The sequence below is a fragment of the Chrysochloris asiatica genome, unplaced genomic scaffold (assembly GCF_000296735.1).
Source record: "Chrysochloris asiatica unplaced genomic scaffold, ChrAsi1.0 scaffold00280, whole genome shotgun sequence".
Classification (NCBI taxonomy): Eukaryota; Metazoa; Chordata; class Mammalia; order Afrosoricida; family Chrysochloridae; genus Chrysochloris; species Chrysochloris asiatica.
Window position 1 is genome coordinate 217,622 of NW_006408798.1, and position 12,162 is coordinate 229,783.

The 12,162-nt window shown below is 36.2% G+C and overlaps 1 protein-coding gene across 1 annotated transcript in view; it reads right to left on the bottom strand.

Moving 5' to 3' along the window:
• SPINK5 (serine peptidase inhibitor, Kazal type 5) overlaps window positions 1–11,840 on the bottom strand; it is a 117,977-nt gene extending 106,137 nt beyond the window's left edge. Inside the window, exons 1-4 of the mRNA XM_006874516.1 lie at window positions 11,786–11,840; window positions 10,462–10,487; window positions 5,416–5,543; window positions 3,397–3,469 (exon numbers count right to left, since the gene is read on the bottom strand). Coding sequence (XP_006874578.1) covers window positions 3,397–3,469; window positions 5,416–5,543; window positions 10,462–10,487; window positions 11,786–11,840 — 282 coding nt within the window. The remainder of the gene's footprint in view (window positions 1–3,396; window positions 3,470–5,415; window positions 5,544–10,461; window positions 10,488–11,785) is intronic.
• Window positions 11,841–12,162: the final 322 nt, after the last annotated feature.

A 12,162-nucleotide genomic window follows, 5' to 3' on the forward strand; every position in this document is an offset into this window, starting at 1 on the left:
ACATACACATATATGGTGGTAGTTATGTGCCATGGAGTCAGTTCCCACTCATAGCTATCCTGTACAGTGTTTCCAGGGCTGTAAATCTTTACAGGAGTAGAATGCCTCATCTTTTCCCACGGAACAGCTTGTAGTTTCAAAGTGCTGACCTTGAGGTTCGCAGTCCGATTCGTAACTATACTACCAGATATATATATATATAAAGTATGTTGTTGTTAAATATTATATACAAATCTCTATATATAATTCAACTTTGAGAAGAGATTAATAGGCAGAGTTACTTGCATTTTTTTAGAAACAGTGAACTAATCTAAGCAGAATAGGAAACTCAGATGGCACTCACCAATTCAAAGCTACTCTGCATAGTGTTTCCAATGAGCATCTGGTGGGTTTGAACCACTGACCTTTCTGTTCAAAATGACCTTGGAGTTCAGTGTATTATCCTGTAGTACTGTGCCAAAACTCCTTATACATGATAAGTACTGAATAATCAATCAGTCAGAAAACAAAAATCTCTGCATAGACCAAAGACGTTAAAGGCCAGAAATTATGAAGGATTAGACTAGGGTGCTAGAAATGGAAATGGTGAAATGCATTCAAATTTAGGATATATTGTAGAGGCAGTGCTACCAAGACTATGGAGTCCTAGCATGGTGCTGTAGGATAGGCACTGGATTGCTAACTGCAAGTTGAAGGTTCCAACCCACTAGCCACTCTCAAAAACCTTACACAGTGTTGCTATGAGTCCTAAACAACCAGATGGTATTTAATAACAATAATAACTACCAAGACTAAAGACCCATGATGGTACAATTAAATTCAGCTGCTAATCAAAAGGATGATGCATTGACCCCACCCAGAAGCTCCAAAGGAAAAAGACCTAGATATCTGCTTTTGTAATCATTGTTGTTGTTGGTGTTAAATGCCATTGAGCCAGTTCCATCTCATAGCAGCCCTGTATAGGGTTTCCAAGAAATAGCTGGTGGATTTCAACAGCTGATCTTGTAGTTTTAATTCCAGTGATTATTCTTTAGCACCACAGCAGGTGCCTAGAATACCTCATGGGGTGATTTTACTCAGTCTCGTTGTTGTTGTTGTTGTTGTTGTTGTTGTTGTTGCTGTTAGGTGCCATCGAGTCGGTACCAACTCACAGAGACCCTTTGTACAACAGAACGAAACACTGCCTGGTCCTGGGCCAACCTCACTACTGTTGCCACGCTTGAGTCCATCGATGCTGCCACTTGGCCAATCCATCTCCCTGGGGGTCTTCCTCTTTTTCTCTGACCCTCTGCCTTACCAAACATGATATCCTTCTCCAGCGACTGGTTTCTCTTGACAATATGTCAAAAGTATAAGGGACAAAGTTTGGCCATTCTGGCCTCCAAGGAGCACTCTGGCTGCACTTCTTCCATCACAGATCTGTTGGTTCTTTTGGCAGCCCATGGCACTTTCAATATCCTCCTCCAACACCATAACTCAAAGGCATCAATTCTTCTACAGTCTTCCTGATTCACTGTCCAGCTTTCACATGCATATGAGATTATTGAAAATACCATGGCTTGGGTCAGGCGCACCTTAGTCCTCAAGCTGACATCTTTGCTCTTCAATACTTTAAAAAGGTCTTGTGCTCTACTGCAATACGTCATCTGATTTCTTGACTGCTGCTTCCATGAGTGTTGATAGTTGATCCAAGAAGAATGAAGTCCTTGTACACTTACATTAAAACAAAGAAAACTAAAAATCTAGATAGAAATCATTTGAAATGCACAAACCAAATGTTTGATTTATAAGTAGTTTTCTTGGTAGCAGACAGAGACGGTAAGATCACAAGGTGGTAGCAGTGGTGGTTGTATGCTGTTGAATTGGTTTCAACTCATAGAGACCCTGCATAGGGTTTCCAAGGCTATACATCCTTTTGGGAACAGAAATCCTCACCTATAGAGGTGAATATTATAAATCCAGCATATAACATTAATAGGGTAGTATAACAGTTTAAAAATTCTATGAGTTTTTTTTACTTAAAAATCCTATTCAGAGTAAAACTTAGTAAGTATCTAGATATGGAAACATCTAAATAACTATATTAAAACATGTATCAGGTTTCTCAGGATTGATTTATATGTGTGTATGTTTAATTGGTTGGTTGGCTAGTTTGTATTTAATATTTTTAAAAATTATTTATACATCAGTTTTTAATGAAGGACACAAAGATGGGGGAAAGAGGGGATGTTATAAAGTGAACCTGTCTCCAAATGTGACAAAGACAGGTTTGAAAGTTACCAGTAAAGCTTCCTAGACTTTATAAATTTTGTAGCACACAGAAACCTCTCCCTATTGCTAGAGAGGAAGGATTTTCAGTTATTAACCAATTAAGTGGTGATTGTGATTATAAGATGCATTGTTTTGAATGTGAGACTGGTTGAGCCCAGACGAAGTATTTGGTTGAGTAGGTAGCTGCAGAGGCTGGGCTTCTCACGCATTCCAGAGCAACACTGCTAAGGAAGATGGTTACTTTGTTAGACTGGGGATTTTCTAAGCAATTTGGGTGTGCCTTGTCCTGACTGTTCATTTTAATTATGTGTCAGGGCCAGGAAAGGTAATAGAGAAAGAAGATACAGAGGAAAGAAGTCACATAGAAAACCTGTTGTCATGGCTGTCTGGTTATATAGTTCAAGATTTGTCAACCTATTGTGGGACACAGTAAACCAGATATTTTCCCCTGTCTGGGTCATCGTTTTCTTATTTATAAGGTGGTGTGGACTACATCTGTGTAGTTTTATTCTCTTTTTTTTCAATATGCTTTTATACTTTGCCACAGAACAATTCTCTCAATGACCAGCCTAAATCTCAACCACAAAATGGATACAACAGGCAACTCTATTAGAAGTAGAAAGTGGAAAAAGAGACAAAGAAAGGAATGCAGTTAGAGCCTGTTCACATGCCAAACACTATGACCAATTTTTTAAAATTAGTTTTTCATTTGACTCACACTACAATCCTTCCTTTTGAGACCCAGAGGCAGATTCATTACCCAAGTGACACAGACAGTAAATAAGGACTTGAATAGGAACTTAGTTTTAGGTTCTCAGGAAAGCTTTCGTTGGAAGTAAAATAGGACAGCAAAAATGAACAGTAGCCACGGAAGTCACCCATCACATTAGCTTACTCCACCTCTTAGCATTTGTCAAGGCCCAAATCTTTTTGGAAAGTTGAGTAATGGGTTGGGCAAATGGACAAGCTATACCAGATATTTAGCCCACCCATGTTTCCTCCCTTCTGAGTAGTCGAGTTCACATCAGATATGACCTAGTAATTAGAAAGTAAACAGATAACCCTAAATAAAGTCAAGCATAAATGTTAAAGCCAACATGACAGGTTGACTCCAAATTGTCTCACCGTTGCTGGGGCAATGGCCCTGGTGACTCTTGCCAAATGCTTGGCCTTTTTCTGAGATTTTGCTTCTTTTTCCCTGAAAGAGGTCAACAAATTAGTTTAGTCATGCTTACTCAATTTTTATAACAACTTACACTGTGAACTTGATTTGGCCTTGTTTAAGTGCTACTGATTGCTGTTCTCAGTCCAATCTGGCATGTCACAATTTGAAGGAAGCACAATACTACAAGTCTCTATGCAGTGCTAAGTAGTATCTCAAACTCTATTGCGGAGAGTTTCATCATGCAAAGAATTTCTACCTTTAGCTTCTTAGCAAACTACCTCCTGTGAAAACTTTTAACAACCTAGTGAGTCTGCATGCCTTATTTGTTCCAGTCTCGAGAGACCTAGAGAACAAGTCATTATTTATCCTCTCTCAAATGTGGTCATTCAGCAATCTAGGCATCATTTTTAGCCCATGCACAACCTCCTGCTTTTCAGATTAAAAAAAAAAAAAATGTGCTTGATTCCATCATAACTGATATAGGTAATAAAAATAATAATTGAGCCAATGACCTTCAAAGTGATAAATAAGCTACCTTATAAGTCTTTTGGGGAGTCCTGGTGTGGCGCTGTAGGTTAATGTACCAGACTGCAAAGCCATTTGAATCGCAAGGTGCGTGCTTCAAGCTCACCAACTGCTCCTCAGAAACCTTATACAGGGTCATTATGGGTCGGAACTGACTCAACGTTTCAAGCTCATCAGCTGCTCCTTGGAAACCCTATACAGGGTCGCTATGGGTCAGAACTGACTCCACAGCACTTAACAACAACAATAGGTCTTTAGGTGCTTTTGTTCAGAATCACATATAAATGTAATTTATTTTCCAGTATTACATTCATAGTGTGAGTCTCCTATTGAAAGCAACATCCAATGGCCAAGATAAAAACAAAAAACAAAAAAAAAAACCGCTTTATAGTACATAATACAAATGCTGGTCTACAATCAGCTTTCAAGAAAACAAGGCTCAATTTTGTCTTGTGTTTTCTCATTTTTCCCACAGTCTTTTCACTAGAAGTAATGCATGTGATTAGAGCTTCCGGATCCCAGCGTTATTGATTATGTCAAATTAAATCCCCTCACACACACCAGCCAGCATTTAAAGAGGCAATTCTCACATCATTCACTTAAATAGGTAAGCTTAGTATTGGCTTGTCACCAGTGTTGATGTTTTGTCCATGGCTAGAAAGTAAGGATGATTTCCCACTTCAAAACTCAATCAGGACACAGTAGCTTGGAGATTTTTAATAGCTAGTTTAACCCCCTTCCTCCTTAAGTGGAAGAGAGGGAAATCAAATTAAGAAGCTTTGGATAGATAGATGTGAGTTAACTAACCTCTCCAAGATCTCAATTCTTTTTGAGCTGCAGAGAAATCGAACCTTCTAACTACCCTTTAGTCCAACTTTTTTTTTTTTTTTTTTTTAATACCATTTATCCCAGACTTAAAAGGCACTGGCACTTTACAGAGACGGGTTTATACTACTTAAATCCATCTGGTAGTTTACTGCTACAAGAAGTATCTGGTGTAATTCCCAAAGGGCTCTTCTCAGCCTCTGGGTACAAGAGAGTCAGGTTCTAACAGGCCTAAGGAAGCTGGCTTTCTCTCTTTAATTTTTTTTTTCCCCCTAGTGCCATGGAAGCTTAAAGTGTAACTACATTCACAAAAGACTAGAGTGTTGCATAAGGCAAAATTGATACTGGACCCTCTGGAATGCTTTGGGATTATCACTTATAGTAATAATTAAGACCTTTCAGGTAAGTGTCAATTAATCTGACTTTATCTGGTGGGAGGTGTCAGAGTGAACAGCTAAGCATTTCATTTAACTTTATAGATTTAGAAAAATATATTTGAAAGGAAATATATATATATATGTGAAATTATATATATATATATGTGAAATTATATATATATATATATATGTTTGGTAGTCAAAAAATAACTGGTAACTTAGAAACTTGGATGAAAGAGGATGGTTACTTACAATATCACTTTGCATCTGGTACATTTTTGGATAAACATTATTCCATCAGGGCTTTGAAAAAGATTTTTATCCTGGAAACACAATAATCTTCCAGCTTTCATCAGTGCTCGAAATTCACTGCATGTTTCCTGAGGAGAAGATAAAGAAAGTTTTGTTTACTTAAATCTCATCAAAGCAAGACTTTTATTTCTAAGAATTTCCTTGAGCAGTGTTCACACTACCCACCTTTATGTGGAAGACACTCACTCAGTTGACACAAGTAGTAAAACAAAATTAATGAATCTGGCTTTTCTCATGGAGATTGCATATACACCTACTGAGCATTTGTCTAAAACAATTAGGGGAACGGGAAGTACACGGGACTTGGAGTCAGAAGGCCTCTGAGTCCTCATTTATTTTTCCTAGAGCTTTAGCAAGTAACCTCGCAATAGCTCAGTTATCCTATCTGCAGCAATAGGGCATATAAGTATTAACGTTTTATAGGTTTTCTGATAATTAAATATGTTAAATCTGTAAATCCTAGTAGATGTTCAGTAAGCAGAATCTCATCTTCCTTCTCCTCTATTATTATTGTCCAGTGCTTGTGCTGTTGTTGCTGTTGTGATTATTATTAATATTATTATTCTTAAAACATGTTCAAATGACAGTAGGCTAGTAATAAATGCTTTAAAAAGGAATATGCAAGGGTTCCTAGAAGACTGATAAAGTGTGTGAGCCTAGGAAATTAAGGTGCCTCTGCCAACATTTCCAAAAGGATGCATTGCAAGATACCAACTCCCAGAAATATCAGTAGTTGCTAAATGAAAACACTATTTCTTGATCACATATGTTTAGAAAACATATTTCTACCAGACGTACAATAAATGACTATCAGGTATCAAACACTGGTGATAGCATGGTGAACAAAACAAGCAAGGTTCTTCCTTTTTTGGAAGGAATCAAAGGTTTTTGATATTTCATATGCCTATGAACCTTTACTATAAAGCTAATGAAGCTTAAGTTTCAAGGCCCCTTCATTGCTCCAAGTCCCTGGGTGAAACTGAACCATTAATTATTGAACAAATCTGTATTGTTTTTTCTTTAAAGCACTCCGCCCCTATCCTGCCACCACCACAACTGGTATCTACTGGAATTAAACTTTGTAATCCTATGGCGGTTCTCTATAGTTTTTAGAAAACGTACTTAAACCTATCTTACTTTTCTTTCTTTCTGTCTCTTTTTCCTTCTTTATATTGTTTTTGCCACATTCTCCTAAAAGTACAGTGTTACCATTGTATGGAACGTCATACAAGATGTGTGCTGCTAAAATTAGATGTTGTTTTGTTGTTGTTGTTGTTGTTGTTTGTAAATGCTAGTGGTAGCACTGTGTCAAGTATAGGTGTCAGAGTAAACGTGATTTGAAATTATAGAACAGGGCATTAGATCTTGCAAGTGAGGGTTCTTTCTGTTTATTCATTCATTATTTAATTCAATATATATTTAGTAATTTAGTAAAAGGAGCTCTGGTAGTGTAGTGGTTATGAATCGGGCTATGAACCTTAAGGTCAGCAGTTCGAAACTACCAGCTACTCTGTGGGAAAAAGATGAGGCTTTCTACTCCCATAAAGATTTACACCCTCGGAAACCCTGTACAGGGTCGCTATGGGTCGGAACCAACTCAACAGCACTTAACAACAACAACAACATATTTAGTAAATGCATGTAATGTGTCACTCACTCTTCCAATTGCTAAAAATTAATGGTGTATTTACATAACTTGGTGAGATAATGACTTAAAATATTAGATTCCTAACTGACTTAGAAAATCTAATGGTTCTTTATAGTAAGGCTTTAAATTTCAAAGACGTTTATTTTGTGTGTGTGTGTTAATAAAATAGAAAAAAAACCTGTGTAAAAGTTTTCAGCACAAAAAGATTTCATTCAAACTCTGACCAATAATAAAGCCTCTTGCAAAGGACATTTTTAATAGAATTTCATTTAGCCCACTGCATCTTTATAATAATTCATCAATAAGTTAACATGCATTATAAGATTATAATGTTACAGGCATTTATTTGCTAGGTGCTGTGGACACACCAGCAGATAACATAGGAGAGTCCTTGCCTGAAGGATGCTTGGACAATGATGTATATAACCTATCCTTTTATAAATGGGAAACTAATCGGAGCGAATCACAGAATTATTAATGGTGAAGAAGAAAAACTAAATGGTATCTGAGACCAGTCCTGGGGGATTTTTTCTAAGGGTGACCTACTAAAATGTGTTTAAGCGAATTTTCTTTACCTAGTGATCTTATCTGAGCAGGACAGTAATGATATCTACAACAGATTGAGAACTGGACCTCATAAACTCCTGGTCTCTGATTATATAGTTACCTATGCCAGCTATGGAAGTTTCTGCTTAGCTTGCCAGCTATAACTGATTCTAAAAAGTCTAGATAAGAAATTTATAAAATCAGAAAAGAGCCTGGTGTTTTAGTAATAGCAATACTACCTTGTGAGGGAGGTCTTAGAGAAATATTGAGGACAAATACTCACTGGAATGAAGTTCTACATAATTTTTGTTGGTTGATGAAAAAAAGTCATAGCATAAATCAGAGTCATTCCTGAGTTGGATTTCCTCAATTAGATGACACCTTAGTTTCTACAAAGACTCTCTTTTTTACAAATAAGCAAACTAAAGTTCGGAGAGTAAGTTAAGAAACTTACAGTGTTTAACTAGTTATTAACTCCAATGGGACTCAGTAGTATTTTGGGTGTATCACAAAATAATCCAATTTATTCTCTCAGGAAACAGGAGACCATAAAATTGGAAAGCAGTAGTTGTTTTCATTATTTCTAATTACTGTGGGAAATCGGATATCCTCCTTTTTACTATAATAGAGTGGTTGTAAATAGGAGACGATCTGAAACAAAAAGTCATCCTGAGGTAGGGAAATGACTTTTTAGCAATTGTCTAACTGCAGTCTAACTTCTAGCCCCTTGTTTTTGCTTTGGTTTATTTTGGGGTTATTATTATTGCTGTTATTGTTAATGTTTTTCTCCACATGTCTTGAAAACACTAGAGCCCTCTACAGACAAGATCTTCCCCACTGGTTGTGATTTAATTTGTTGTCCTAGGTTATTTCTGCCCAGACACCATAATAAAGCCCCTAGCAGCTACTATCACAAAATACAAATGTTAAAGCACTAACAAGTTTGCCTTGGGCTTCATAATAACTTTGTTGTGATGGAATCCTTTCAGATTATTACATTACTTTTCCATGCTATCCTGGCTCATGTTTATAACACTCAACAGGACTTTTATGGTGCCTGAAAGAACCTAAGCTAATGAACTTTAAAAAATAACAAAGATGCTAACACTATAAGAAACACTAAATAGAGTTTTCATTTATGCCAAAATATTCATAAATTAGTATCACAAATGTTTCTAGAGAAATTGTTTTCTTTAAATTCTTGCTTATGCCACCATAAGTGGTAGTTAAACTTATGTTTTTAGATCACTTTTCTGTGAAACACACTTTAATGTTAAGAAAAGGATAGTGTAAATTTTTCTAAACACCCACCCAAATCCATCATCAATTCTTACTGATCTACAACAGAAAACCATGACACTGTGAGAATATATGATACCCTTCATTTTGCTAATATATCCCAAATGAATATGCGTCCTGAAAGGCTTGCACAAAAATACAGGCTTCTCTTTTAGTCTATGGTACTTTCAGTTGTCATGAAGCATTGTCAAACAGGTTCTGACTCACATCAACCCTGTATAGCGTTTCCGAGGATCAGCTGGTGGGTTTGAACTGCAGACCTTGTGGGTTGCAGTCCAGCGCAGCTCCTACAGTACCACACCAGGAGTCCAAAGCACAGGAGTCCAGAGTACTTTCTGTACCTCTCCTTAATTATCAGACTTAGAAGAAATAATATTGGTAAAATTATCTGGAATATTCCTATAGGAAGTTTCTGTTGTAAAACTGCTACATTAGCATGTAGTAAGAGATTGTTGTAATCCTGGTTCTAAGAGCTTCCATGTAGAAAAGAATAATTTAACTTTTTAAAATTATTATTATTTTCATATTCATGGACTTTGAGAGACATAAACAAATGTGCTACATACCTAGCTCTGCATTAATGGGATAATAATAGGTGTGTATGTATGCAATTGTCCCTTTTAATCTATTTCAAAGATATTTTTTTTTTAATTAGGCTATAGGAAATTATTCTTTTATTGCTCTGAGAGTTGCTAACGCACCCTTCTACCTCAGTGTGCCTGCTGCTGCTGGTGTCTCTGCCTAGTGGGCTCTAAGTTGCACAGCTCTCTCTCTCTCTCATCACCTCCAAATTGCTGTTTTGATGCCATCTTGTCAGTGAGAACTTCCCTGACTAGCCTAATTAGAACTGATACCATCTCCATACACAGCCATTCCCATCCTCCATCCTGCATTGCTTTCCTTCTAGCATGAATCATCATTTAATGTAGAGGATGACATGTCACTCATGTACTTAGTAACTTACCTGTTTTCCTTCACTAGAACATAAATACCATGAAGTCAGAGATTCCCCTCTATTTACTTAGAACATTGCCAACATCTCAAAGAATGGCTAACACATAATAGATGTTCAATAAATATGCAGTGAATGAAATATAGGCATTGTCCTTAAGATACAGATAATCTCATTTTATGTTACAATTACAGCTTTATTATCTTTAGTTTCCTGTGTGTGTCCTGGTTTGTTCAGATGTTATACTGAATGATAGTAATCTACCAGCTGATTTCATTTTTTATTTATTTATGGAATATAAAATACAGCTTTAGGATGGTAGACTGCCTCTTGGAGAAATGCATCATCATTAATTCCTTGGTTTTTCTCTGTGTGTGATTCATGTCTTGATTCATAAAGACCTGTTTTTGTGTTTTTAGCAAATGCTATTACTACCTACCAGGATAATATGTGTGTATTATTAACTGTAGGTGTTGGCTACAAACAATTTTTCTTTAGGGATTTTGGAATCAAATCAATGAACAGAGAAAGCAGGACTAACCTGATTTTCATCCTCACTGGCAGCATCTGGGATGAAAATACAGAAACCAAAGTTAAGTGAATGCAAAACAGTTAATAAATAAAACAAATCATTCATTCAGTGAAGTGTCCTGATTGCTTCAATGTCAATATGTTGCTAAACCACAACTTGTTTTAGAACACATTAACATTTAATATGACAACTAAAATAAGAGCATTGCTCCAAGAAATCAGCATATTTACTCCCAAAAGTCTAATAACTCATAAAGATCCAATTACTTTGAAAATAATAGGTATATACTTTCTGATCCTTCACAGCACAGAATTTTAAAACGTACTTTCACAGTAATGTCTGGCAGATTTTCATAGCATAATATATGACTTTTCACTGAAAAATATAAAATACAAAATATCAATTACAATATACTTTAAAATGTAATACAGCACAATGACGGTATAATATCATTTGTATGTATGTGTGTACACATAAAATGTCATTTTCTGTATTCTAGTGACTATACTGCCTCTCTTTACTGCTACAAAAATGATCTATCTGGCAAAAATCCATATTACTGGCGTGCCACTGATAAACACCAGACTGCTAACCGCAAGGCCAGTGGTCCAAATGTACCAACTACGACTCAGAAACCCTATACTGGGTCACTATGAACTTACTTAACAACAACAATTACACACTCTGATTAACAGACTCTTTTCTGTATCTATATATGCTTACATTAGGAGAGTGGACAACATGTAGCTAGTGAGCTCATCAACTTCCCATCTCTGAGATTCTCTTTACAATATATAAATGCTTCAGAGAAAGATAAGTCTAGGGACTTTGTTCCCCTCAAAATCAAATAACAAATGCCAAAACCTATTCCTATAGCACACACAAGTCCTTCATGCTTTAAGAGAAATACTTTCAATTCATTTAGGATTTGAAATCCCACAATTAAAATATGCTGCAAGGTACAACTGCTTAAAAATAAACAAATGATTTAATTAGTTTTTAAAATTGTATACCTTTGATATGTATATACTGCTTATATATAATATTGAAAATATGTACCACAGTATGAATTGACATGGTTGCAAAGAGGACAATGAAGAATAATGTATTACTTTTTTTTAGAACTGACTCAGAAGCAATGGAAGGATTTAGATTATCTTAAACTGTTTGCCATTTCCAAAGAGGACAGCATGGTTGTAGATCCACATATATGATTTTCCCAAGTTCTGAGTATACCAGGATATTTTAATATTTATTATCATTACTTTTATTTTATATTCTCCAGGGCGTGAGATGCATAGAAAGAAGCTTAGATTTAATGCAAATCACTTACCTTGTATGAGGCAAAGAGCCAGGGTCAGAAACATTGGCACTATCATAATCTTCATGATGAAGATGATGTAAGCAGGCTACAAGTTGGCTCCGTGGATTACTCAGCTGTTGCTCAAAGACTGAACCTGTGGAGATGCAGCTTACTTTTATATGAGCACAATTGTTTACATCACATCATGAGGCAAAATTTAAAAACCAGTTTTACAAGGTCATGAGCCACACTAGTCTATCTTCCATCCTATAAAGATCCTGTCATGGTAGCAGATTTCAACAGATAATTTCTAAAGTAATAATGTGCTTTCATGCTATCTTCCCCAGAAAAGAACATATTGGTTCCAAGGACCCTTCTCAAAATTGAATTCCCTGTAATCCTATACA